Raw genomic sequence first — 27,759 nt, 5'->3', positions numbered from 1 at the left:
CACTACTTCAAATATGATATGGATCATTACAAAGTACATGTAGCACATCTCAAATTTGCTTTAAAGCACATGGGATGTGCTGCACTCTACGCTGTTAAACACAAAGCAATACATCACATCCTTTGTGCTTAAGAGTACCTAACTACCTCAAACAAGTATTTGATTTTTTCTACAAACTTTGGTTTTAAAAATTACCATATTCATCCCTTTTTTTACTTCTTTCGTCCATCTCTAAAATTCTGCTTTATGTAAGTCCAAATTTTATTTTATTTTCATCAAAATCCAACTTCATAAGAAATTTTCCATAAGTTAAAGTTATCTGAATAGTTACTCTTGGAATGTTGTACTTGTTTATTACTCTTGCAATAGTGTGCTCATTTATTACTCTTGGAATAGTATGCTCATGAAAGCCCTACTTCATAAGAAATTTTATGGATATCCCATTAGTCTTATCTTGGCTTAATTGTATTGATGAAAATTCTACTTCACAAGGCACTTTTGAAGTGACCTTAATAGTATACTCTTGGAATGGTGTGTTGTTTTGGTACTCTTCTTCGCCTGTTTTCTTACTGTTGGAATGGTATGCTCCTTTACTAATCTGTATCAATCATCAAGCCCCTACTTCATAAGGGACGTTCTCGGTATTCCATCAATCTTGTCTTGGCCTGCTTGCGTTTGGAGAAATCAATTCTAGGAGAGAGTCACTTAGTGTGAAATTCACAAAGCATGTCACACCACCTGTCATTTTCTGGAAACCATTGCAAGTAGGTCTTCCCTCTTCTACGTGAATATGCTGCTTTGTTATGAAAAGGACATTGAGCATCGATTGACGTTATATGAAAACATAAAATTGGGAAGGAATTGTCAGAGGGCTTTTTAACCATGCACCCATTCAGCCCACATCAGGCCAGCTGAGCTCAAAAGGAAGAGCAGATCCTAAATCCTGCTGGCCACAGACGTTTGCAAACGGAGGATATGTCCTTCCAGCAGTCTGATGTTCAAGCGAGGAGCTTGAGCTTGCTCAGAGCTCTAGCCGGCAGTTGAGCTTAGCACTCTGTCGGGGCAATTTCATATCGTTTAAATGGTTCAGAATGGGACTTAGAACGTACGTGTAGCTGGAGTGTACAATATTACATGTAGTCCGCGGAAGTGCTCCCACAGCAAGGACTGGAGTCAGGGGGGTTTGAAAATGTTCGAACATGAATCTTTGAATGTCAAGGAGTTGCTCCCCTGGATGGCCGTGAAAAGAACTCTTTCAACATCGATTGTGTCTTACTAGCAACGGACTTAAAGAGCCGATCTGCCTCCACACTATTAATGCAGCCACTCCATTACCTCTCCCCAGTATTTTTACAGAACCGCAACGCGTGGACAGCAGCAATTCGACTAACTTGTGTTGCCGTATATTACTGTCGTAAAGCACCGGTGTTGCCGTATGTTACTGTCGTAAAGCACCGGTGTTGCCGTATATTACTGTCGTAAAGGCCATTCTTTAGCCTCCTTCCCGAGTTTCCCACCTGTCTGTGTAGTATTGTCCCAAGAGAATCGATGCGCATGGAGTCCTAACTTGGTAACCGATCCGCAGCAGGAGATTTAGCACACATGCATTCAGGCGCAGGATAAGCTAACACATCTCGTCCTTTCTTTTCAGTCCGGAGATTTGGTTGACCCAGAGATTCGTTATGTAGGTTCCTTATGATCAAATCGAACTCAGGTCCACTAGGCAAGGAAGCATTCATAAAATAAGGAAGCATCTCTCTCTTATTTGGAGCTATGTGCTTCCGGTGTCCTGCGTATGCTCTATGACCCTGCATAAATATGGGCAGAACGAGATTCAGACCAACAAAGACAGATTTAAACACAAGCTAGACATAATAGACATAATGTTATTCGAACAAAGAGTACGCGAGGCGTCGGCAAAAAAGATAAAACGGACCTGCAGTGCACGACCCATATTGCCGCCGTGAGATGGCATGAATATATCGCTGTTTAGACATATAATATAATCGATGGCAGCCAAGCTAGACGCCTTGTTTGCAAAAGGCTCCAATTCCCCGGGGAGAGCAAGGCCATTTTTATTGTAAAGACCGCCGAACTCTTCAACTAAAGGTTTTAGAGCAAGAGTTCCTCCCAAAGGCTCCCCTCCTGCCCAAAAGATCCGCGTTCCATTTGGCGCTCCAAGACCTCTCAGAAGCCTACACAAGTAGACCATCATCGTCAGAATTTAGTTTGGAAGAATTTTTCGTCAACTTTCAAGCAATCGACGTAGACATTTCCTAAAAGCATTTTCCTCGCCGCCTTGTGGAATGCAAAGATAAATGATTGGACATTTTTCTGTAGCTTGACTTTTCCCGCTATACGCACCAACAACGAAAACTCCTTGATGCAAGAGGTTTATATTTTAAACGGGAAACCGGCCAGTGGCCACATGATTTAATTCAATCCTTGTGCAATGTGAAGGACTTTTGACACTGAAAATGTGAACGAACCCGCTCAAGGCTCAACTATTTGATCTTATCATTTGATGCGGACAACCTCGATTTAAACATCAAAATGCGCTGTTCACTGTCAGCTTCGGTATGACAAGGCGACAGGAGAAGCCAAAATATAGGACAAGCGATTTAAAAAAGGCACATTATATCAAATGTATCTATGGATTTGCATTTCTCATCTCAGAAACAGGAAACGAACAGAAGCCTCTCATCCCCCTACCTTGCAACTTCAGCTGCATTGAGAGGACAAAGGCCTGCGAGTTTGCGTTCAGTAGGGGCCATGTTGGAACGCGCGGTGAGAAGGTTTGGCTTAGCTGCCCTTTCCCGCTGAACTTCTTCATCAAACTTAGGACCCAGCCCAGGGAGACATCCAGTCCTAACCCAAACATCTTTCTCCAGTCGCAAATGCAAAGCTACGTATGGACCTGTCTGGTACATCCTCCGTGCAAGCCGGCTTCCTATCTCCATGATAGGTGCTGTAAAGCGAAGCGCATGAAAGGCGACCTAGACAATAAAGAAGTTCGAAACAGCCCTATAAGAATCGCTTAGGCAACTACTTAAAAAGTTAAGCCCCGAAGAGTCGCAAAAGAATGGAGGCAACTGACTAAAGTTATTCCGAGTGTCTCTGCCGCGACTGCTTTACAGTCATCAGCAACAGTCGACTTAAAACGCAAAGAACTTTCGGCCAGGCAGACGCGTGAGCATACCTTGCATCGCAACTTCTGAAGGTCCTGAGGAAGGTCCTTCGAGAGCCTAGCATCCAGTCCGCGTAACAGCAAAACTCCTTCCCGGTTCAACTGCTCATTAGGAATTCATCCACGTCTTAAACAAAGCACTTAGAATGACGATCTTTACAGAACTCAAAAAATTTTGTCCTCCCGTAGCGATGACTATGACACGTGACATCGAGCGTATTCCCACAGGAAATTCAATGCCAAGTGCAAATCAATCGTGGGCCAATCCTAGCTTATGGACGGTTTATTTCACATCGTAAGCCTTCCAGGCTCCAGTCGTTACACTCAACAAGAGGATAGCACTCACCCGCTTTTGGTAATGGCTGCGGTACCACTGAGGACTTGCATACAGAGGCGTGCTCTTCTCTTGCACGGGCCTTGTCATAATGTGAGTCGAGGGAAGAGAAGACACTACGAGCACATCATCCTTTAAAATTCGCTTGAAGTGTTCAGCATCAAAAATATCCGAGAACTCACTGTAGACGAGCCAAACGAGAGCAATCAGAAAACACGAAGGAACAGTGGAACAACGGAACAGCATGCCATGCGTTTTTGGCAACGCTAGATTTTTGAACCGATTGAACTGCATACCTTTCGTCCTTCCATATCTGGTTAACTTGCAATACTGGAACGACCAGAGCAGCCTGGAGGATGCGAGCGATCACCACAGCATCCACTATTTGATTGCGTTGCTGATTCAAACCCCCTGAGACGATGACGAGGAGATACTTGTGCTTCTGTTGCCTAACCTTTTTCGATTCGTCTTTGTAGCGCGCGCTGAAGTTGAGGCATGGCATGTACCCTTGACTGTCTGGCTGTTTCCAGAACTCTTTCTCTGTCTCCAACATGTTCGGCTGTAAAGAATGTGGCGGGAACGGGTTTACAGACTGCATGCGTGACAGTCGCTCGTTCTTGCTAACAGGAATTTCCAATGTAGCCTCATGAACCTGGAAGTTAGCTGCGTTCGACAGGGAAAGCACAGGTTCGCAAGGGCTAAAATCTTCCGAAGGATGCCATACCAGGATAAGCTTCAGCAAGCTGACGAAAAGGGACAAGCCAATGAGGCTCAGCCAAAAATTCGGGCTGGCAACCTTATTGAAAAGCCTGTGTTTCTGGCAGGGTTTCTTAGGGGAAGCGAGCAATCCATTGAGAGCAGAAGAAGGGATGGAGTGGATCATAACAGAAGGGATGGAGATGTAAGAGAGTCTCATGGTGGTACTGCAACAAGAAACCGTGGGAAGCAAAGGAGGATTGGGAGAGACGATAGAGAATTATAGTCTACAAGTAAATACAAGAGAATCAAATCACCGAGCCGAGGATCCGATAAGCGAAGGAAGCAGCAGCAGCGATGAAGACGATGAGGTCGCAAGACGACGTCGGTGCGAAGAAAGTTTCACACAAGGATGAGCTTGTGCGACACGGAATTCCAGCTGCGAGATGGCGAAGGTCAAGACGGAGAACGAAGAAGAAGACGGGGAAAAAACTGGCAGGCAAGAAGAAAAGCAACGCAAAGTTTCTGTCGGATATTGATTAAGGGCCGCGTTTGCTCAGTCCTCAATCCAGTTGTGTATAGCAATTAATGTTAACCACGACAGTAGCAGAAGACTCGTGAACCTGGTTTTCACTGTGTAGAAATTCAAATTTCCACCTTTAAATCTCCGCCACCCTTAGCGCTACCGGCTGCAGCCGGTTCCCCGAAAGCTATCGCTGTTGACCGTCGCTCTCCGGTTCCCCGCAGCATCTTCCCGCGCGGCACGGCCCACGGCCCGCTGCCCCGTGTCTGCCCGCCGGTCTGCCCGCCGGCTCGAGATTCCCTTCCCCGGATCCCCCTTGCCGTCTTTCCCCCCCTCTCCCGGCCGCCCTTACCTCAAGTTAGACCTAACCTCGATCCCGCGAGCGCCAGCTCAGCCGCTCCAGCTTTCTTGTCAATCCTGTTGTGAACGGGTCGCGCACAAAAAATAGTACATTTGATTATTCTAGCTGGCTGCTGTACCCAATATCCAGCTAGCTCGCACTCGGGCCCAGTTAGCCGCCTTAACTATGATTAAAATAATGATGGGGATTCGTGGGACCCGATCCTTTCCTATATCCAGCTTGGAACCGATTAGTTACCACCATGTTGTTGTTGGGTGACCTTGGGTCCTGAGAACCTCTTTGCTCCTCAAAGCCTGTCACCTGCAACGTGCTCCCTGTTCTGCTGCTGAGCTTTCTTCCATCTGGCTTCAGGACTACTCGGGAATCGGGAAGCACAGCCGCGTGCTTTTTTATTACTAGCCTGTTTCGCACATTTGCCACCCCTGTAGACTCTAGCCCTATCGCAACTTGCATTTGCCCGGCTCGTACCTCTGCTGTTTTTGTGCACGATCTCAAGTTCTCAACTCAGAGAGAACTGTATGTCGGATTGTATTGCCGCATTGCAGTGTGAGCGGCACGCTGCAAAGTGATTTCTCTGCTCTCGTCTGAACGTTCTATTAGCGAACAAAGTAGTACCGCAACAGGTTTGCATGTTTTGCTTTTAACAAAGAAAAGTGCGCAGCTTCGTTTTATAAAGTTGCATTGTCACCTTCGTCCCCATGTGCCTGCATGCAACCTTAGCATCTTATGGGCTTACCATAGTCGTTGTCATTATCAATCTACCAGCCCCGATGGTTCTCTCTCAAGTCAATCTCCCTCCTTCAACGAGGAGAGTTGCATGGATGCAGACTAAAAGTATCCACAAAGGATTTGCGTCTTAGGTGTCCAATTCCAATTTTGGAACTCATTCCCATATTTCAACAAACATCATCTTAATCGGAACAAAGAAAACCACCTACTTCATTGAAAATGGACGTCCATATAATGTGCACAACAATTTCAACATCATCTCAATGGAAACAAATAGAACCACCTACTTCATTGAAAATGGACGTCCATATAATGTGCACAACAATTTCAACATCATCTCAATGGAAACAAATAGAACCACCTACTTCATTGAAAATGGACGTCCATATAATGTGCACACCCAATTTGGAGAGTACAAGCAAAAGTGTGGTTGTTCTCCCCTCTAAGAACACAAGCATGACCTTGACTCTTGTCTAACTCTAAAACTTGATGGTATATATCAGATACAAGAATTCAAATAAAACTTAAAATTTTACATTAAAAAAGCATGCCCTATTACTATAATAACATTAGAATATAAAAGTGCAATTCTTACCTAGGTCACCAACGTACTTAATAACCATACCTTCACAATTCCACGTGAATTTGCATTCACAATTGATTGGCAAAATTTGCAATCAAGGTTTCTTTTTTTTAAGGTGTGATATATTAACCAAAAAAAGGTCAACTAACCATACAAAATTTGACCCACAAAATTTGCAATCTTTACATTCACAAGTGGATTTGTTTTATTAAAAGTGCTATGTTTCATGTTCAAACCATTGGTCCAAGGCATCATATGCAATTATGTATATATTTATTTATCCTTGTAGATAAATTTAAAGAAGGGTTCAACACTTTCCATGTAGCTTTCAAAGAGAGGGCCTTGATATCTCTTTTAAAGCACTTTAATTATGGAACTCAAGCATCTATCATTGATGGCAAATCACTTATAATAGTCGTGCTATATCACTTTGGCAGTCTTTAATAAGGGTAGAGAGAGAGTTTATATTCAAGTGTGAAAGAAAATATGATCCTACAATGCTTTGTACAAGCAATTATGGTGTCATGTACTGGCCATAGAGATACTTTTTGTTTTCTACTCCCTCTATTCATTATGCATATAATGGATTCCTTCAATCACATAAATGCTATCATGTAGTCGAATAAAGTGACATCGATTGCTATGGAGAGCCAATATTTCATAGAACTACATAACATGCAAAAAGACCAGATTTTGGATTAGCCATGAAAATAAATATTGGTTTGATTTTCATGCCTTCACTAAATTTTAAGCCTTAGTGCCATCTATCATACCAATGCCAACATAAAAATGAATATTGTTTTCCTTTTTTCTAACTCCTATGCCTACCTTCCCTTCATCTAATAATGGAAGCAAGTTTCAAGTTGTAGCATAATTGCAACAAGTGATAATGTTGTACACTTTAGCATTCTTAAGGGTGTCCCTTAATCGTAATATTTTTATAAGAGAGGTAAAATTTTATCTCCTTGCTTGTTTAGTGTTGCCCTTCCTACCAAAAGAATCCAAGCACAAAGAATCTTTCATCAAAGATCTTATCTTGAAGATCCCAAATTAAGATCTAGAATTACATTTTCATGTCAATGCCTCCACTTTCACCATGCACAATTGAGGAAGTTCAAATTGGACTACCCTATGTGCTCTGCCAAGAGTGATAGCTAGAGAATGTACAAAAGAATTATACCAATAGAGTCTTTGAAACATACATGGACACTTTTAAATCAACCATATGATTGATTTAATGTTCTCAAAGATACATAAACATCTTGTGAAATGATATAAGGTATGTATAGAAGGGACTAGAAAGGATTGGGATGGACACTCATTAGCACTAGTGATCACAAGCAATGATTTAATCATCTGCAATGCCTGTAAGGCAAATCTATACAAGGACTTGAACCTAGATAGTCTCTAAAAGTTCTTCCAAATTAATCATCTAGTTAATTTGATCTAAAGTTCAAAAAATATGTGAGGGCCTTATAAAAAGATGTGAGCACATAGAAGAAATTATTCCAAATTTGCAAAGTGGTCAATTATATGTTCATACTTATAGGTACAAAATTATTGCAATTGCAATTATAAGTAAAGAACATTAAAAGGCAACATGAAGAAGAAGAGAAAATTTTGAATGCACCAAAGGGCTCAAGCACATGTCATTGTAAAATGTCTATGAAAATTAGAAGAAATAAATACTATTGCGAGAACAAGTCAAAGAGGTCCTCTAAATCCCTTCAATTGCACAACCTAACGAGCATCACTTCTCAACCCCTATTAATGCACAATCCATTGAGCATATTGATTATTCATGACGAATCATCAAAATCCTTAAGGCCCACAAAGAATATTGATTGTCCATGAGGAATCATCAAAATCCTTAACGATCAAAGCATGATTGCATTTAGCCAATCATGAAACTATTTTTAGAGCATGTCACAAAGGTGTTGGTGGGTGGGATAACAAAATCAACAGTTGGCTCACAATGATATCTAATACGCCCTGTGCTCATGTATCCTTTTAGAAATGTGATGACTATCACATTGGATGGCCCTAATTTTCAACAAACCTTAATATTTTAGTAGCAGCCATCTCTATGTAGGCTCCTGGATGTCTCACGCACAGAAGTGTGTTGCTTTGTCTACCACAGAGGCTGAGTATGCAGCCACAGAGGGTTGCAAGGAGGCTATATGGCTTGATCAACTAGTGGGAGATTTGGGGATTCATACAGGTGTACCGACATTGCATAGTGATTCCATGAGTGCTATTCAGCTAGCACGGAATCCGGTCTTTCATGCAAAGACTAAACACATTGAGGTCAGGTACCATTTCATCAGGGAGGTACTTGAGGACAAGCGCATAGAGCTTGTCAAGATTCATACAGATGATAACCCTGCAGATATGCTGATTAAGAGTCTACCTAGTCAGCAGTTTGAGTATTGTCGTGCATTGATGGGCATTGGATAGTATGCTCACTGGTTGTTCTCCCTTAAAGGCACATTGTCCTTTAAGTGGGAGGTTGTGGGGGTTAAAGGTCACTGTACCTTTACCCCGGTTATGTACAATACTCAAACACATATATAAATGAATGAAAAAGAAGATTAGGGTGTCCTGCACCCACCAAAACTTGTGTGGCTCTCTGTTTCTCTCTCTCCCTCTTCTGTTCTTGCTTCCATTGAGAGCACTCTCACCCGTGGCTTAGGCACGCATCCGTCGTAGACTCAAACCAACCACATCATCCATAATTAAATTCAAGCTTGATCACAATCAGCAGCCTAGCGGCCCATGTCATCAACCATAGTGGGTGGTCACTACTACCATAGTGGCACACGTAACCAAGCCCAAGGGCCCACATCAACCATTGCAATGGCTAGACTTAAACTGTCCAAACTTGATAATGATGGACCTATTGCATGACAAATGTTTTCATGCAACCGCCCATGTTGGTTCTAGCTGGACATCTAGTCCTAGTTGGGTATGTACTATGCTAGTTCTAGTTCGTGGTTCTAGTTGCAAACTAACTCAATTAGCTCCTTAGTTATCCCACTAGTTGGGAATCCACAAGTTGGAGGCACACGGCTTTAGTGCCCATGCCTTAGGAACATGTTTGGGGATAACCTAATTGGCCGTTTTACACCTTAATTGATGGCTAGCCTTTCAAGCTACATACCAACTAGTAGTTCCAGCCTTATCCAATTGGATGACTTATCAGTCAACACACTAATTTTGTTGCCTCATCTTATCTAATGCCATGGGATGAAAATAAACAACCCCTTACTTTTATTGTGAAGAATAAATTTATTGTCTTCTTAGGTCAACAACAAGTACACTTGAGTTGTAACAAGAGTGATGCTAGTAAGTATGAAACTTATCAATGATGAAAAAATCCAAACGTTGTAAGAATTGTAGGATGATGATAGATGGAGTTGTTTCCTTGTACACAAGTTTTGATTTTCTTCTCTATAACACTTTTCCCCATGTCCTCAATGACAAACTCATAGATCTTCTACCTTATCAATGCACCATGTGCATCATTTAGCTTATCTAGGGGGGGAAAGGAGTTTAGATATTTAGCACATTTGTAAGATAAGAACTCAATTTTGTGCCATTCAGTATCCTCTTTACTTATGACATACTACCACATTTTAGACACAAAAGAGTGGGTGCTAGTGTTAGTAGCACAAATTCTTCCCCTTGTGGCCTACAAACCTTGCTGAAGTAGTCAAACACATCCCCATGAAATGATATTGTATCGCATGGAATTTATTAGTAATTACAATAAATCTATTCTGATGTGGTACACAATAGTACGTAGTCATTACCTTCTGTACTTTAATGAAATAAGTCTTAAGATTCTAAATGCATGGAAGCCAATGCTTATAAGGGATCAAACTCTTTGAAATTCATAAAGAATCTTGTGTGTATAATCAATAATAAAGAAAGGGGTAGTGAAGTGAGTAGAACAACTCTTTATGACTATTAAATGGTGCTATTTAGAAGTACTAAATAGTAGTTATTTAGTACTACTAAAAATGGCTTTTAGAAGGAACACCAAGTAATTGTTTAGTATTAAATATTATTTTATTTTATTTTATTTTTGACATGACTATTTATTACTATTTAGAAGCAATATTAGGTAGTTATTTAGTATTGCCAAGGAGTTATTTAGTATTGCTAAATATGACTATCAAGAAGTAACACTAAGCAGTATTCAGTACTACTAAAAAATTTTGATATTCTTTCCATTTTAATACTATTCTGTATTGCATAGCACTCATGATAGTGCTAAAGTATTGGTTAATAATATTGAATGGTATTTCTAATAGTTTTACCTCCACAAGGGTATAACTACTGCTACTATAATTAACTAAGCATATTGTTCAATAGTACTAAACACTTGGTTAGTGCTAAAGAGTACTAAATAACATATCTCACATTCTTATTAGTACTATTAATTTTATTTCATAGTAAATAGAACTAATAGTAATGTTCTATTTTTTTTCCGGTTGTGCGCTACTGATTCTTATGAAATCAGTTTGTTATTTTATGGAGATTGTAACACATTGTCAGGAATGGGGCTCCTCTAAGCTTACTATTGCAAATTCACAAAACTATGAGTTAGATGCAATACATCTCGGTGGCTTAGATGCATTGTAGCTTACACTTAACAAATATGATTGGGCAAGATCTTCTTTGGTTTTTGGTTTGGATGAGATTATTGATAAGGGGTTGTAAGAGTCTACTAAAATGTAAGAAAATTCTTGTAGCACCATTGAGGACTCCTTAGCCTTGCAATAATTGAGCAAGAAAGTTTTAGAATAAGAAGAATAACATCAAAATTACACATAGGGAAGAAGGTGCATGAATGCAATTGTTAAGGGAAAAATTTCACAGGCATCTTAAAAAATATTATATTTTACAGTTGTTGCTAAATGAAGATTTTGCTAGGTATATAATTTGTTTTTAAGTTTGTAGCAAAAGAAAGCAAAGTGTGCATTGTGTATCAATGACATCCCTGAAGTTGTGAAGCAAGACCTCATTCCAACCAATCAAACTAGGAGTACGGCACCATCCCATCTTAATGCATCCATTGCTAAGCTAAGTGCTTGCAAGAAATTATAGAAGTGCTATCAAGCAAGTGTTTTGTGTATTAAAAGACCAACTTGAGATGCAATGCTACCTTATTTTGTAATGATTAATTGAAAACAAGATTTTAGAACAAATTGTGGCCCATTCTATCCTTGTATTTGTTACTTGTTTCTATATGTTAATCGTATATGGAGTAAAGTGTCTGTTTCTCTGTGCCAACATGGACCTAGGTAGAACAAAATGTGTGTGTAGAGTAGCGGCGCAAAGCTCTGCTTGTCCTTGCATAAGGCTAGAAATAATCCCTCTTAGAAATCCAACTTGCATGTTCTACATGCAAGTTCTACATGCGAGTTCTACATGCAACTCCTACATGCGAGTTCTACATGCAACTCCTACATGTTAGTTCTACATGCAACTCCTACATGCGAGTGCTACATGCAACTTCTACATGCGAGTTCTACATGCAACTCCTACATGCAAGTTTTACATGTAGAGAGAGAATGTCTTACAATTCCTACATGCAGAGAGAGAAGCTCTCCAACTTGTATAAATACCCCATAATGGAATGAAGTCCACACTCTTTGGGGCATTGTGTTGAAAACTACTTTGGTATTCCAAGCAATTGTCTAAGTGTCCATGCTTCCTTGCACTCCAACATGCGAGTTCTACATGCGAGTTCTACATGCAACTCCTACATGCAAGTTTTACATGTAGAGAGAGAATGTCTTACAATTCCTACATGCAGAGAGAGAAGCTCTCCAACTTGTATAAATACCCCATAATGGAATGAAGCCCACACTCTTTGGGGCATTGTGTTGAAAACTACTTTGGTATTCCAAGCAATTGTCTCAAGTGTCCATGCTTCCTTGCACTCCATGTCCAAAAGCATGTCCTAACCTTACAACGCCTCCTCCCCTCTCCCCCAACCTTGCAACCCATCCTCTCCCTCTCCAACCTTGCAACCCATCCTCTCCCCCTCCTCCTCCCTCCTCCTCCTCCCTCCTCCTCCCCCTCTTCCTCCTTCTCCCTCCTTCCTCCTCCTCCTTCCTCCTCCTTCTCCTTCCTCCTTCCCCCTCCTCCTCCTCCTCCTCGCTCCTCTCTCTTCTTTCCCCCATGCTCTTACACCTTCTTTCTCTTCCACTCCTATGCTCCCCCTAAACCCTTAGTTCCTCAACCCTTAACCTCCATGATCTACAAGGGAGACAAGTTCTCCACCATGTACTCTACCCTTAACCTTGGAACCTCTTCTAAACTCTGGAACCTCTCTCTAAACCTTGGAACCTCTCTCTAAACCTTAGACCTCCTTCTAACCCTGGAACCTCTTCTAAACCTTGGAACCTCCTTCTAATCCTTAAACTCTTCCTAAACCCTGCAACCCCCAATGAAAACGAAAGCCTTCATTACCTCAACCATGATGATACACGTTCTTTTACACATGCATGCACTATGTTTGCTTACCACACTTAAGCCTTCATCTCTCGTTAGAATACGACTCAAGGTCTTAAGCTACACGTATACTACAAACGACAACCCCTATATATCTGTAGGTGACAAAAAGCCTCGCAACCCTGCATAATATTGAGAATACCCTACTCTTCCTACGAAAGTCGTGGGAAAGAGCTAACATTTGGCGCCACTGCCGAGGAGACTAGCGTCTCAAGTAAAGAGTAAACATACATAGGTATGTGTAAAAAACAAACTACTTCAAACTTTCACGAACATATCACTCAAGAGCTAGGAGAGCTAAAAATTTCCAGCTCAAGTAAAAATAAATTTAAAAATTTCCTAACTGAAACTCTTCATTACGAGTTTAAGAAAATGCATGTTTTCTAGAAAAATAGCACCCTAAGGAATAAATCAGACCATGTGATGGTTGTCAAAGTGTAGAGCTTGAATTTTTGAACATTTCTCCTTTTTACAGAAGCACATTCTGACACAACCACCAAAAGTTATGGGCAATCGATGATTAAAGGTTCTAAGTGCCATAACCCAAAAGAAAAATTAAAACCACCTCCCTAGTTAAACATGGATAAATTCAAAGGTGCACATGTGTTTGACTAAATCCACAGCCCCCCCTCCTTCCCTATAAAAGAGCACCCATCCCTCTCATACTTTTTCTTTCACATCTTGCCTCCATCCTCTTTCCCATTCCGAGCCCTACGCAAGACAGTCCTCTCTCTCCATCGACCACCACCCTACTCCCATCTTCACATGGTAAGTTACTTCGAGCCCATCTCGCACAGGTGATAACCTAGCCATCCACCCACCATCCATTGGTCCTCAACAATCCCATTACATCGAGAAAGAGGTGACCATCTCTTCCCCCCTTTGGATTTCTGTCAAAGTTTTTCGTCCATCAAGGTTTTTCTTTTTTTCTTTTTTCCCCCTCCCCCTTCACCATTCTCCCCTCCACCACCACCCCCTCCACTTCCCCCTCCGCTTCCCCCCCCGCCCCTCCCCCTCCCTGCCTCCCTCCATTCCCCCTCCATCTCCACCACCAACCCCCCCTCCTCCACCTCCCCCTCCACAACCACCCTGTTCCCCCCCCCACCTCCTCCATCTCCATCTTCCCCCCTCACCACCACCCTTCCCCCCCCCCCCTCCATTTCCAAACCCCCCCTCACCCATCTCCACCCCCACCCTTTTCCCCCCCATTCCTTTCCACTACCCCCTCCACCACTCCCTCACCCCCTTCACCACCCCCCATTTCCCCCCCTTTACCCCCCCCCCCCCTCTCTCTCTCTCTCTCTCTCTCTCTAACCCCCCTCACCGGCCACTCCACGCTCCTAAAACCTAACCCATTAAGCAAGGGCCTTAAGCCCTTGCTGCTACTGCTAAGGCACAGTGCCCGTAGTGGCCCTCACCCCCTTCCCCCTCCGCCCGCACCTGCCTTGCCCCTCCTCGCCCGCCCTGCCCCGCACTGCACCCACACCCCCTTCCCCCTCCACCCATGCCCGCCTGCCCTGCGCCCTCATCCCCTTCCCCCTCTGCCCACGCCCGTGCCTATGTCCTCACCCCCTTCCCCCTCCGCCCGCCCTCACCAACTTTTGTTGAGATATCGAGCTCCACTCTTGATATGCTAGGGTGACTGTTGTGCATTTATGTCACCGACTTGTTAGCTGGAGATGCGGTTGGTACACCGCCCACGAATAATAGCTAGATGACAGCTATCTTTATCTACACTAGTTCGTGGCTCAGTTAGTATGCCACCTTAGTTAGTTGAGTTTGGTTTGAGACCCACATATAGGGTTCTTCTATTTCTTTGTACTTGAGTTCTTTTGGCTTTCACAACTAAGAAGAGGAAAACTGTTTTCAGCCTCCACCTTTGTGTGTATTCCCCCAATTGTTTATGTGAGAAAGCCGCAAGTGAGACTCCTTCCCTCTCTCCCACAATCTTCACATGGTATCAGAGCCTTGTTCGTGGTAAGGAGCTCAAGAAAGCAAGCCAAGTTCGTGGTGTCCTGGTAAGAGGACCAGTGTTGCTTTCCTATTTCGAGTTTGGGAGCAAATCTCTGCAGGTAGCACAGCCAGAAGTGCAGGAGTGCACTGTTTCAGATTGAGACGCCCTTCGCGGTGTGGCGAGAGCGCAGTATATGCTGCGGGGTAGGGCAAAGCCCTAAGTGACTTTATTTTTCTGATTTGAGGCCGTTTCGGGGCCCGTTTTGATGGCGGAAGTTCTTCGCAGGCACTCAGAAAAAGGCCCTGTTTTTGGCTGTGCGACCACTACGCGGCTAGTCGGTGGAAAGGTGCCGCAGAAATTGCATCGTATGCCTGTGTGCAGAGATATTGGGAGTTACAAATTCATGCCTGTTGCCTGTTGATGCAAAATCGTCACTAGGAAGTGACTATGTGGTGAAATACCACTTTCGTCAGTTTTGCAGATCTGCCTGTGTGTGGCAAGAGTTGTTTTTTTTACAGTGACAATATTTTGCAGTGTTCTGTAATGGCATCTGATTCTCTTTCACAGATTGTCACTGAAAAGCTTGACACGAACAACTTCCAGGCATGGAAGTTTAGAATGACGAATTTCTTGATGGGAAAAGGCTATTGGGAATTCATTACAGGAAATGAAGAAGAACCTGTTCTTCCTAATGCTCCCAGTCAATAGGAAATGCAGGCATTCAAAGGATGGCATGAGAGAGCCAGGAAAGTTATGTACTTGTTGTCTATCAGTATTTCGGACTCCATGATTGTGCATATTCAGGATGCAAATACGCCAAAGGAGGCATGGGATACTTTGCCAAAAATGTATAGCACAAATACGCAAGCCAGGAAAATGCAACTCAAACAGGAGTTGCACAATGTGCAGAGAGAAAATTTGAGCATAAATGACTACCACATGAAAGTGAAGAAAATTGCAGATGCACTTGCTTCCATTGGGTCGCCAGTGGATGATGATGATTTGGTTTATGTGACCTTGAATGGTCTAGGAAAGGATTATGCACAGTTCCGGACATCCATTGCCGTCCGTGAAAAATTTCCTGATTTTGAGGAGCTGATTGCTCTTCTAATTTCTGAAGAGCAGAGAAATGGGGGTGCATCTTCTTCAGCAGGAACTTCAAAAGAAACTGTCTTCTACTCAAATGCTGGAAGAGGTAGAGGCAGAGGTAGAGGAGGCCGATCTGCAGGCCGTGGTAGAAATCAGAATATGCAGCAAACGCAAGAAAACCAGTCCTATGCACGAGGACGTGGTAACTCTAGAGGCAGGGGGAGCCAAAGAGGCCGTGGTGGATGGCAGAGAAGCCAAAATGCAAACAGCAATGTTGAATGCTACTATTGTGGCAAAATGGGTCATATGGCTAAGGACTGCTACAAAAAGCAGAATGACATTATGAATGGAAAATTGCAGCAAGGCAAATATGCATCTTCTAGTAGACAAGGTGATGACAGAAATGAGCATCTATTTATGGTGCAACATATGACCAACTCTGTGACAAGTGCAAAAGAATGAAATGATGTGTGGTATGTTGACTCAGGTGCATCAAACCACATGATAGGTCATGCAAAATGGATGTAGGATGCACGGAAAATGGAAAAGCCAGGATTTATGGAGACTGGTGATGATACTGCACATCCTATTGTGCAGATTGGTAAAATTCCTTTGTCTATGCAGGATGGGAAAAAGAAATACCTGTCCGATGTATTTCATGTCCCAAACATCACCAAGAGCCTAGTTTCTGTTGGTCAAATGGTTGAGCAGGGCTTGCAGGTTAGATTTAATCCTCATGGATGCTTTGTTGAGGATATGAAAAATAATGGTCGCTTGATAGCAAAAGGAAAGAAGAAGGGCAGGATGTTTACGTTGGATGTGGACATGCCTGAATTGAGTGCAGCAATGTTTGCACATGGGACCAGTGTATTTGCAGATATTGATATCTGGCACAAACGCATTGGTCATGTTAATATACAGCGACTTAAATCAATGCAAGCCCAAAATATTGTTGCAGGATTGCCTAAATTCAAGGTTGTAGAAATGCACAAGGTTTGTGAAGCCTGTCAATTTGGGAAACAGGCAAGGAAACCTTTTCCTAGGCATGTTCAAGAGAGTAAAAAACCATTGGAATTAATCCACTCTGATGTGTGGACTACAAAAGCTGCATCTATTGGAGGCTGTCACTATTTTGTCACATTTATTGATGACTTCAGCAGAAAACTGTGGGTGTATTTTATGAAAAAGAAAAGTGAAGTGTTTGGGCACTTCAAAGCTTTCAAAGCTATGGTTGAAAAAGAAACAGGCCTGTGCAAATAAAATGCCTAAGGTCAGATGGAGGGGGAGAGTACCTCTCAAATGAGTTTGCAAGGTTCTTGCAGGAGCATGGTATAAAGCAGCAATATTCATGCAGTCATACCCCACAGCAAAATGGAATTGCAGAAAGAAAAAAGAGGCATATTGGAGAGGTATCTCGGGCTATGCTAAATGAAAAAGATCTACCAGATTATTATTGGGCTGAAGCAGTTGCTACAACAGTCTATATAATGAACAACACTCCCACTGCAGCAATACATGGCATGACGCCAGAGGAGATGTATACTAGTAGGAAACCAGATATTTCTCATTTGAAGATTTTTGGTTGCATTGCCTATGTCCATGTGCCAGATGAGTTGAGGTCCAAGTTGGATCCAAAAGCTGAGAAGTGCGTCTTTATTGGTTATTCTCTGGAGCAGAAAGGGCATAGATGCTATAACCCTTCTACACGTAAGTTCACAGTGAGCAGAGATGTTGTTTTTGATGAGATGAGCAGCTGGTATAAACTAGTAAATATGATGATTGATGTAGATGCACAAAATGGTAATGCTGCACAGAATGCACAGCAGCAATCACAAAATATCAGTGGACCTGGAGTGTCCTCTACCAGTGGTTCACATACTTCGCCATGGACAGGCAGATTGAGATCAGGAGAATCCCCTCAAAGCAATGCGGAGAGTGGTACGCAGGTATTACGAAAAGGAAAAGAGAAGGTAGATCAGCCCATGTTTGATCTGAATGCAGGTCACTCTTGTGTGGATGGTGAATCCAGTGGCTCAGAACAGAGCATTGATGATGAGTTGGGTATTCCTTCTGTTGTTACACCTGGAGTAAGGAAGACCAGGGATGTTTTGAGAGCACCTGGAAGTGAGCCTATTTTGCGCAGGTCTACCAGGGTTAGGTATCCTGTGGATAGGCTGAAATATGATGGATTTACAGCCATTCACTATGCCTATATGGTCAAAGTGATACAGGAACCAGAGCCCACTTCTTTTGAGGAAGCCATGGGAAATGAAAAATGGGAGAAAGCCATGGATGAAGAAATGGATGCCTTGGATGCTAATGCTACGTGGGAATTGGTGCCTTTGCCTAAAGGCAAGAATGCAATTGGCTGTAAGTGGGTTTATAAGATCAAGCATAATGCAGATGGTTCTGTGAATAGATACAAGGCAAGATTAGTTGTCAAGGGGTATGCACAGACATATGGCATTGATTATGAAGAAACTTTCAGCCCGGTTGCAAGGATGGCAACCGTAAGAGCAGCCATTGCTATGGCTGCATCAAAGGGATGGTCTTTACATCAGATGGATGTAAAGAATGCCTTCTTGCATGGTGATTTGCAAGAAGAGGTCTTTATGGAGCAGCCAGCAGGTTATGTTCATGCTATTCATCCTGAGTTTGTTTGCAGGTTGAAGAAAGCCTTGTATGGCTTGAAGCAAGCACCTAGAGCATGGTCTGACAAGATAGGACAGTATCTTGTCACTATTGGCTTTCAGATATCCAAGGCAGATTTCTCACTCTATGTGAGAAAAACAGAGAAAGGGATTATGCTGCTGGTCATTTATGTTGATGATTTGATCATCACAGGTGATAGTGATGAAGATATCCTTCATGTGAAAATGCTATTGAGGCAGAAGTTTGAGATGGAGGACTTGGGAAAGCTGCGTTATTTCTTGGGCATTGAGGTGATTAGATCACCAAGTGGGATGATACAGCTCTTGCAGAGGCAGTATGGATTGGACACGCTGTCCAAATATGGGATGACAGGCTGTAAGCCTATTTCAGTTCCTTTGGAGCAGAATGTGAAGCTGAGCACAGATGCAGGTGAGCTTCTGGAAGACCCTACTACGTACAGACGCATAGTAGGAAGTTTGATTTACATGACTATTACCAGGCTAGATTTGAGCTATGCTGTTGGGTTGGTAAGTTAGTTTATGCAGGCTCCAAGGAAACCGCATTTGGATGCGACTAGACGCATACTCAGGTATATGAAGTCCACATTGCAGTATGGACTATTTTATGAGGCTGGGTTTCAGATACAGTTGCATGGATACACTGATGCTGATTGGGCTGGTAGCATTTCAGATAGACATCTACCAGTGGATATGTGTTCTCTTTTGGGAGTGCTGCAGTCACTTGGAGCAGCAAGAAACAGCCTACAGTTGCCTTGTCGAGCACAGAGGCTGAGTACAGGGGTGCAGTAATGGCTGCATGTGAGGTAGCTTGGTTGCATAAGCTACTCTATGATATGCATCAGTCTACAGATGGGCCGGTTGTCATTTATTGTGACAACATGAGCAGTATACACTTGGCAAAGAACCCAATCTTTCATGCTAGAACAAAGCACATTGAGGTTCATTATCACTATGTGCAGGAGAAGGTTTTACTAGGTCTTATTGATCTAGTTTATGTCAGCACAGAGGATCAGGTAGCTGACATATTCACGAAAGCATTGGGCGCAGAGAAGCTGCGCAAGTTCAGAGACCTGCTTGGTGTGCAAGATTTGGGATTGAGCTCGAGGGGGAGTGTTGAGATATCGAGCTCCATATGCCAGGGTGACTGTTGTGCATTTATGTCACCGACTTGTCCATTTTGCTGTGGGGTATGATTGCATGAATATTGTTGCTTTATGCCATGCTCCTACAAGAACCTTGCAAACTCATTTGAGAGGTACTCTCCCACTCCATCTGACCTTAGGCATTTTATTTGCAGGCCTGTTTCTTTTTCAACCATAGCTTTAAAAGCTTTGAAATGTCCAAACACTTCACTTTTCTTTTTCGTAAAATACACCCAAACTTTTCTGCTATAGTCATCAATAAAAGTGACAAAATAATGACAGCCTCCAATAGATGCAGCTTTAGTAGTCAACACATCAGAGTGGATTAATTCCAATGGCTTCTTACTCTCTTGAACATGTCTAGGAAATGGTTTCCTTGCCTGTTTTCCAAATTGATAGGCTTCACATATCTTATGCATTTCTGCAACCTTGAATTTAGGCAATCATGCAACAATATTTTAGGCCTGCATTGATTTGAGTCGTACATTAACATGACCAATGCGTTTATGCTAGATATCAATATCTACAACTACACCGGTCCCATGTGCAAACATTGCTGCACTCAATTCAGGCATGTCCGCATCCAATGTAAACATCCTGTCCTTCTTCTTTCCTTTTGCTATCAAGCAACCGTTATTTTTCATATCCTCAACAAAGCATCCATGAGGATTAAATCTGACCTGCAAGCCCTACTCAACCATTTGACCAATAGAAACCAGGTTCTTGGTGATATTCGGGACATGAAATACATTAGACAGGTATTTCTTTTTCCCATCCTGCATAGACAAAGGAATTTTACCAATCTGCACAATAGGATGTGCAGTATCATCACCAGTGTTGAGATATCGAGCTCCACTCGTGATATGCCAGGGTGACCGTTGTGTATTTATGTCACCGACTTGTTAGCTGGAGATGCGGTTGGTACACCACCCACGAATAATAGCTGGATGATAGCTATCCTTATCTACTCTAGTTTGTGGCTCAGTTACTAAGCCACCTTAGTTAGTTGAGTTTGGTTTGAGACCCACATATAGGGTTCTTCTATTTTCTTTGTACTAGAGTTCTTTTGGCTTTCACAACTAAGAAAAGGAAAACTGTTTTCAGCCTCCACCTTTGTGTGTATTCCCCCATTGTGCTTGTGAGAAAGCTACAAGTGAGACTCCTTCCCTCTCTCCCACTATCTTCACATGGTATCAGAGCCTTGTTCGTGGTAAGGAGCTCAAGAAAGCAAACCAAGTTCGCAGTGTCCTGGTAAGAGGACAAGTGTTGCTTTCCTTTTTCGAGTTTGGGAGCAAATCTCTGCAGGTAGCACAACCGGAAGTGCAAGAGTGCACTGTCTCAGATTGAGACGCCTTCGCAGTGTGACGAGAGGGCATTATATGCTCGGGAGTAGGCGAAGCCCTTGGTAACTTTATTTTTCTGATTCGAGGTCATTTCGGGGCCCGTTTTGAAGGCGGAAGTTCTTTGCAGGCACTCAGAAAAAGGCCCTGTTTTGGCTGTGCGACCACTGCACAGCTAGTCGGTGAAAAGTTGCCGCAGAAATTGCATCGTATGCCTGTGTGCAGAGATATTAGGAGTTGCAGAATCATGCTTATTGCCTGTTGATGCAAAATCATCACTAGGAAGTGACTGTGTGGTGAAATACCACTTTCGTCAGTTTTGCAGATCTGCCCGTGTGAGGCAAAAGCTGTGTTTTTGGCAGTGACAGAATATTTTGCAGTGTTCTGTAATGTCATAATCCTCAGGCAGAAACCTCCTTAAATATGAACGAAAATTTCAAGGTGCTATTGAGACTTCACACTCAACATCATGTGATCATGTGTGCATAGCAGTAACCTTATAGAGTGCTATAAAGAAAAGGGTTAGATGCCCTAACCCTAACCCTAAATTGGTTTGTATATATTCTACATTTTCGACTAAAACTAGTGTACAGTTAGTCATTTGTGGTGTGCTCTCTAGCTGTGCCCTCTCTCCTCATCTCCACTCTTCTCCTCTCCCCTCTTCATATTCTGTCATGGTATCAGAGCTCCCTTGCCTTCCGCTAAGGCATTGTGATTCTTGAGAGTGCGAGAGAGTCCGAATTAGGAAAAAAGGGAACTCATTTTGGGGCCCTGTAAGAAATTCACTATTTTCTCTTTTCTCTCTCTACAAAAGCAAGAAAATATGGATACTTGCATGAGAAATGTCAGTGTGAAAAGGAATAAATATATTCTTTCACATGCTTTACATTCAATGTTCATATAAGAGCAACACTTTTCTGTGCAGAATTTGGTGATTCTGACATCGCTGACGCGTCCGGAACGGCCCAAAACCCCAAGCACGGCCCAAAACCCCAAGAACGGCACTGGAAACGCTGGAATCGGACATCCGGAGGCCCGGAAACGGCCAAAAAAGGCCGAAAAACGCGATTTGCAGCAAAATGCGATTTGGCACTTTTGAAATTTCAAAAGTGCCAAATCGCATTTTGTTGCAAATTGCGAATTTCAAAAGTGCCAAATCGCATTTTGCTGCAAATCGCGTTTTTTGGCCTTTTTTGGCCGTTTCCGGGCCTCCGGATGTCCGATTCCAGCGTTTCCAGTGCCGTTCTTGGGTTTTGGGCCGTTCCGGACGCGTCTGCGATGTCAAAATCACCAAATTCTGCACATAATATAAATTTTTTAAAGATTCAAATCAGATCACCTCATTAATGTGACATGCTTCTACGAACATATAGTACTATTTCTTTTTCTTATTTTCATCTTCTTTTGTTGAATTTTCAACGTTACGTTGGCCCACTCCTGATTGGTTGAGAGCCTATTTTCTCTCTCTTCTAAAAGGCCCCAAAATGAGCTCTCTTTTTTTCTAATTCGATTGTGAGTTCTCTTGAGTGTTCTCCATGAGAGTTCGCTTTCAGTGAGAGACTTCCATCCTTTGTGAGAAATTTCCGTCCATAGGATTTCCGTTCATTTGTGAGGGATTTGTATTCTCTTCCATTGAGAGAACTTTATTCATTGCATGTCTAAGATTTTCGTCTATGTGAGGTTGAGTGATTCATTGTGTTGTTCTTCGATTTCAGTTGAGAAAGAGAGATCCTTTGAGAGAAAGATAGAGAGAGTTCTTCATTGAGAAAGATTTGTGAGAAAAGAGAGATTTTTAAGTGCTATTGTGCTAAGCCTTTGGTCAACAAGCTCTCCTTGAGAGCTCAAGTATCCTCTCCAGCAACTCCAATAGAGCTTTAGGCAGCAGCTCAGCCAAGCCACTCCTCCATTCTAGGTGGCTACTACAGCAAGCTCTCCTTTGTTGCTTCAAATGATATGCGGCTTCCTTCCAAGCATCTCCAACTGACTTCACAAACTATAACTCAATGCCTCAATAGCCTCAATGACGCAGCTAGCTAGCAAAGAGCCCCGGCCTTCTCCAACAGAGCTTCAAGCTCCCTAAAGCAACTACCTCTGCAGATACCACCGACTATGCCTGTGGATTGCAGCAGACACCACCAACGCCTCCTACAAAAAGCCTTGCCTTCAACTTAATGCCTTCATTGATGAAAGAAGCGTAGCCTACTCCAACCATCACTCCAAGAGCAATTGGCAGCAGCAGCCTTGCCTATAATAAGCACCTATTGAACGACCAAGGCGACCTCATAGTGCACTGAATTAGCCAACGACTGCAACTACACAACTCCTATGCCAATGAGCTCAAGCACGGTTGACTCCAGCAATGAGCTCTACAGAGATAGCACCAACAAGCACTCCAACCTCCATCGATCTGCCTATAACCAAAGCCTGCACGCGACACCTTTCAGCCCATGCTCCAAAAGCCTTCGTCGATGATGGCTCTCTCATAATGTGCCATGCAACTCTAAAGACTCTTGTCTTGCTTGGATTAGTAGGATAGAGGAGCTGCCAAGATCATGCTTGCTTCGATAGCATGCCAAGGGAAGCATATGCATTAGCCCAAAGCATCTAACAATAGCATCCACGCAACAACGATGGAATCTTTGAGATTTCGTTGGAATCATCAAGATTCTGGTGCCCCTCCTATTGACATGTGGCCTCTTCAAAAGGCTTATCCTCTAAGTGACACATGGCACCTTATCGTGCCACATCAGCAACCACCTCCAATTGCCACCTCAGCAGCCCCATGAGGCTACCACATCATCAGCCTTATCTGCCAATTGTCACCACTAACACGTCAGCTGCACGATGGTACCCATGTCATCACTAACGGCCACATCATCAGTCAAAGTCAACACTACCACATCATCTGCCATGGTGGTAATCCATATTATTAGGACATGTTATCAAGCCATCTCAGCTACCACATCATCATGCCTAGTTAGCTACCACCTCATCAGTGCCACGTGGCACACTAACCCCCTATAGGCACAATTATCACTCTATAGGTACACTATGCACCTTGCATGTGCACACAGTTGACACCTCAACACTGCTTCATAGAGGTACACCTCTTGCATAGTGCCACATCATCATTGCATGTGACCCATAGTGACACATCATCATCATTGAGCACATATGCACTCCTTTTGCCCCTCCACCTAGATCAAGTTGTATCTCTTGATCCAAGAAGAATTTGAGGGCACTCCAAAAAGGAAAGTCACTTGATTTTTCATGCTCTATGCACTCATCACATTACAGGCATATTTTGGCACAAGTATCACTTACTTTTGAGCTTCACTGACAAAACCACTTCCTACATGTACATCTACCTCTACATCGATGCATCTGACCCAACGCATAAAAAGAGCCAAAGAAGACTATTCTTTCGTCGATCGATAGTTGGTATAGAGCTGGATTAGAGTAGACTAGATCACCATAGAGGGGACACTTTGAATCTCCCCAAGTTGCCAATCTAAGCCATGCTTGAAATTCCCAACTAGTACCAGTCCATACGCTCACATATGATTTCACATCATCACATTACCTGAAACCTGACGTTCATTAGTTCAGTGAGTAGACTTCAAAGTGTTCAGAGCCATTACCGATTGTTCAATGGGGGGTGGGGGCAGATAGCACATGATTTGATTTCACACACACATGCCACCATTGTAAAGCCTATTCGGCTATTTCACGGCATTGTGCACATCATTTCAGCCTTATAAAGCCTCTTGGCTATTCTTGGCATCATTTGCCACAAGCCTTGTAACACAGATCGGATTTTATATATTGCAGTTCTATCTTCACCGACAGTTCATATTTTATTTGGCACGGTCAGTGTTTTGCAGTTGATTTAGACAGTGATTTTCATGACACTTTGAGTACATATCCTGCACCATGTCTACGACTAGCAACCTCAATCTAGAGGCATCTGCTAAGCTAGACAACTCCAATTACGGCACATGGAAATACCAAATGGAGACCATTCTTGTACTTCAGGACAAATGGGAGTATGTTGATGGATCTACAGCTAGACCATTGGAAGATCCAGCCACCAGTAGCTCTACTCCACCTGTTGTCACAACACCAACAGTAGGATCTATAGTAGGATCTACAACTATGCAAACCGTTTCCGCACCTGTAGCAGATCCTGCCGTTGCCCGAGTTCAGGCAGAATGGAATGAGAAAGACAAGTACGCATATTATTTGATTAAGCAAAATGTGCAAGATGACATGCTAGGATAGCTCAACACAACCAAGACATCGAAAGAAGCATGGGATATGTTCGCAGCTCTCTACGAGTCCAAGATCACATCCAGGATTCTCACATTGAGAAACCAAATCAACTAGAGTTTCTGCAAGAGCACGAAACCACTCCGGATCAAAGACTACAACAATCAACTTGCAGCAGGAGGAGAGACCATGAATCCAACAAAAATGGTTCAAGTCATCCTAAATGGACTAGGAGAAGGATTCGAGAATCTAGTCCAGACTATTGCCATCCAACGGCAAATTCCAACACTGGAAGAACTTTAGTCAGTGTTACTTGGTAAAGAACTCAGGACGCAAGCCATTCAAGCACGAAAAGATCATTCTAATGATCAAGCATTCACAACTTCAAACAAAGGCAGAGGCAGAGGTAGAGGTAGATCATACAAGAAAAGTGGTAATCATCAGCGACAACAAGGTCATCATTAGCAAAGTAAGCATCAGCATCAACATCATCCTTAGCAACATCAGAATCAACAAAGAGGAAATTTTTCCAATCGAGGAAGATTCCAAGGACGAGGGAATGCATCCACCAAAGTGTCAAACATCCAGTGCAACTATTGTCACAAGTTTGGACACTATGAAAGAGATTGCCAAAAAAGGTAGTATGACCAAGGCGGTCAATCCAATAGTAATTGAGGGAATTTTTGCAAAAGAGGAAATCATCGTGGTGGACATTCTAGTCACAGTCATTTTGCAATTGAACGTGGGAATATGTTTCTTGCAAACGAGGAAATGTAGCAAATTGATACAATGTACCTAGACGTTGATTTCAATTCTAAAGAGGAATTTAGCTATCAAGTCGACCAAGCAGAATAGGATCCTTGGTACATCGACAGTGGTGCATCATCTCACATCAGGAATGGTTCATAGAGATGAAACCATTAGAAGGTCAGAAAAATGTCATCTACACAACAGATAATCCAATGAATCCAATTCAAGGGACGGGTGTTATCCCTATGAATAATTTCACCGGTACAAAAGGATTGGTGAAAGATGTACTCTATGCTCCAAAGCTCAGCAAGAATCTCTTGTCAGTAGGTCAAATGACGGAACACAATTATCGAGTCATCTTCGACGGAGATGAATGCACTATCAGAGACAAATCAAGAAGATGTCAACTCTAGTAGCAAAAGGTGTCAAAGAAGGACACTTATATGGAATGCTAGCTACATTACCAGATAAGCATGCCATGTCAGATCAACCGCAACAGATGCCACTATTTGCAAAATGGCACAAGAGATATGGTCATGTCAATTTCAAGTACTTGTTAGATCTCAGGAATCAAAATATGGCAATTGGGATTCCGAAGCTACAGTTTCTTGGAAAACTTTACGAAGCATGCTGCTTCGGTAAACAAAAATGAACCAACTTTGGCAGAAGTACCTCTTGTGCATGAGGTATTCTTGATTTGATTCATATAGATGTATGGGGTTATGCCCAGACCCACATCATCAATGGTTCACTTTACTACTTGAGTTTCATTGATGACTATAGCATATATTGTTCGGTCTACTCTTTAAAAAAGAAATCTGAAGTGTTTTCTAGATTTCAAGAATTCAAAGCAATGGTAGAAAACCAGATAAGGTACTACATTGAAATTGAAACAAAAGAAATTACATCCAATAGTTTTTGCGATAAGAGTATTACATCGAAATTGAAACAAAATAAATTACATCCGAAGCAAACATTTAACAAAATAAATTACATATAAAGATGCTAGCACTTTGTCTTTGTGACACTTCTTTAAACACTTTTAGCACTTGTCAACACCACCACTGTGGCAGGATTGGGTGTCACTTTTTGCCCTTGTTAGCACTTTCTTACACTTTTGACCTGGTGTTTTGTATGCATGGGATAATATGAGCACCTTGTAGTGCTATCATAGGTAGGACTTTCTTACAATTTTGACTTGGAACTCCTTGTATGCATGGGACAATACTAGCACCTCGTAATTGAAATAGCCTTTTTCATAGCAACTTCTTTCAAGGCACTAGAAGAGGGAACTCATCTTGGAGGTGAGCTCACTCGAGCATAACATTCGATAGCGGACAGGGAACTCAATATGGTGGTGAGCTCCAGCACACTGACGCATGCTCTCAGTGTGTTAGAGCTGATCACCCAGTTGAGTTCCTTCCCCAGTGTCGAAGGTTGTGTGCAATTATGAGAGGTTCATCTGCAAGTTGAGTTCTCTCCCAATGCTTGACAGAACAACAACGATGTGTTTCCCTTGGCTCCACATCCTGCAACATGGTTGGTTATCAAGGAATTGCTTCTTTCAAGGGTGGTAGCAAGCGGACGCGTCAATTTTATGAGCAA

General features: G+C 42.6%; 1 protein-coding gene across 1 annotated transcript; it reads right to left on the bottom strand.

Moving 5' to 3' along the window:
* Positions 1 to 382: 382 nt before the first annotated feature.
* On the bottom strand, positions 383 to 4,702 carry LOC147905658 (O-fucosyltransferase 20-like). The gene is made up of 6 exons (XM_087381164.1): positions 3,818 to 4,702; positions 3,534 to 3,702; positions 3,200 to 3,289; positions 2,713 to 2,996; positions 1,937 to 2,195; positions 383 to 1,808 (listed from the first exon to the last, which is right to left on the bottom strand). Exons 1-6 carry the CDS (start codon positions 4,435 to 4,437, stop codon positions 1,563 to 1,565), a joined length of 1,668 nt encoding a protein of 555 aa, XP_087237290.1. The 5' UTR covers positions 4,438 to 4,702; the 3' UTR covers positions 383 to 1,562.
* Between the last annotated feature and the right edge of the window lie 23,057 nt (positions 4,703 to 27,759).

This window comes from Dipteris shenzhenensis, chromosome 1 (genome assembly GCF_047967505.1).
Source record: "Dipteris shenzhenensis isolate YYH24624 ecotype China chromosome 1, Dip_SZ_1.0, whole genome shotgun sequence".
Taxonomy (NCBI): domain Eukaryota; kingdom Viridiplantae; phylum Streptophyta; class Polypodiopsida; order Gleicheniales; family Dipteridaceae; genus Dipteris; species Dipteris shenzhenensis.
This window is presented reverse-complemented; position numbering and strand designations above follow the sequence as displayed.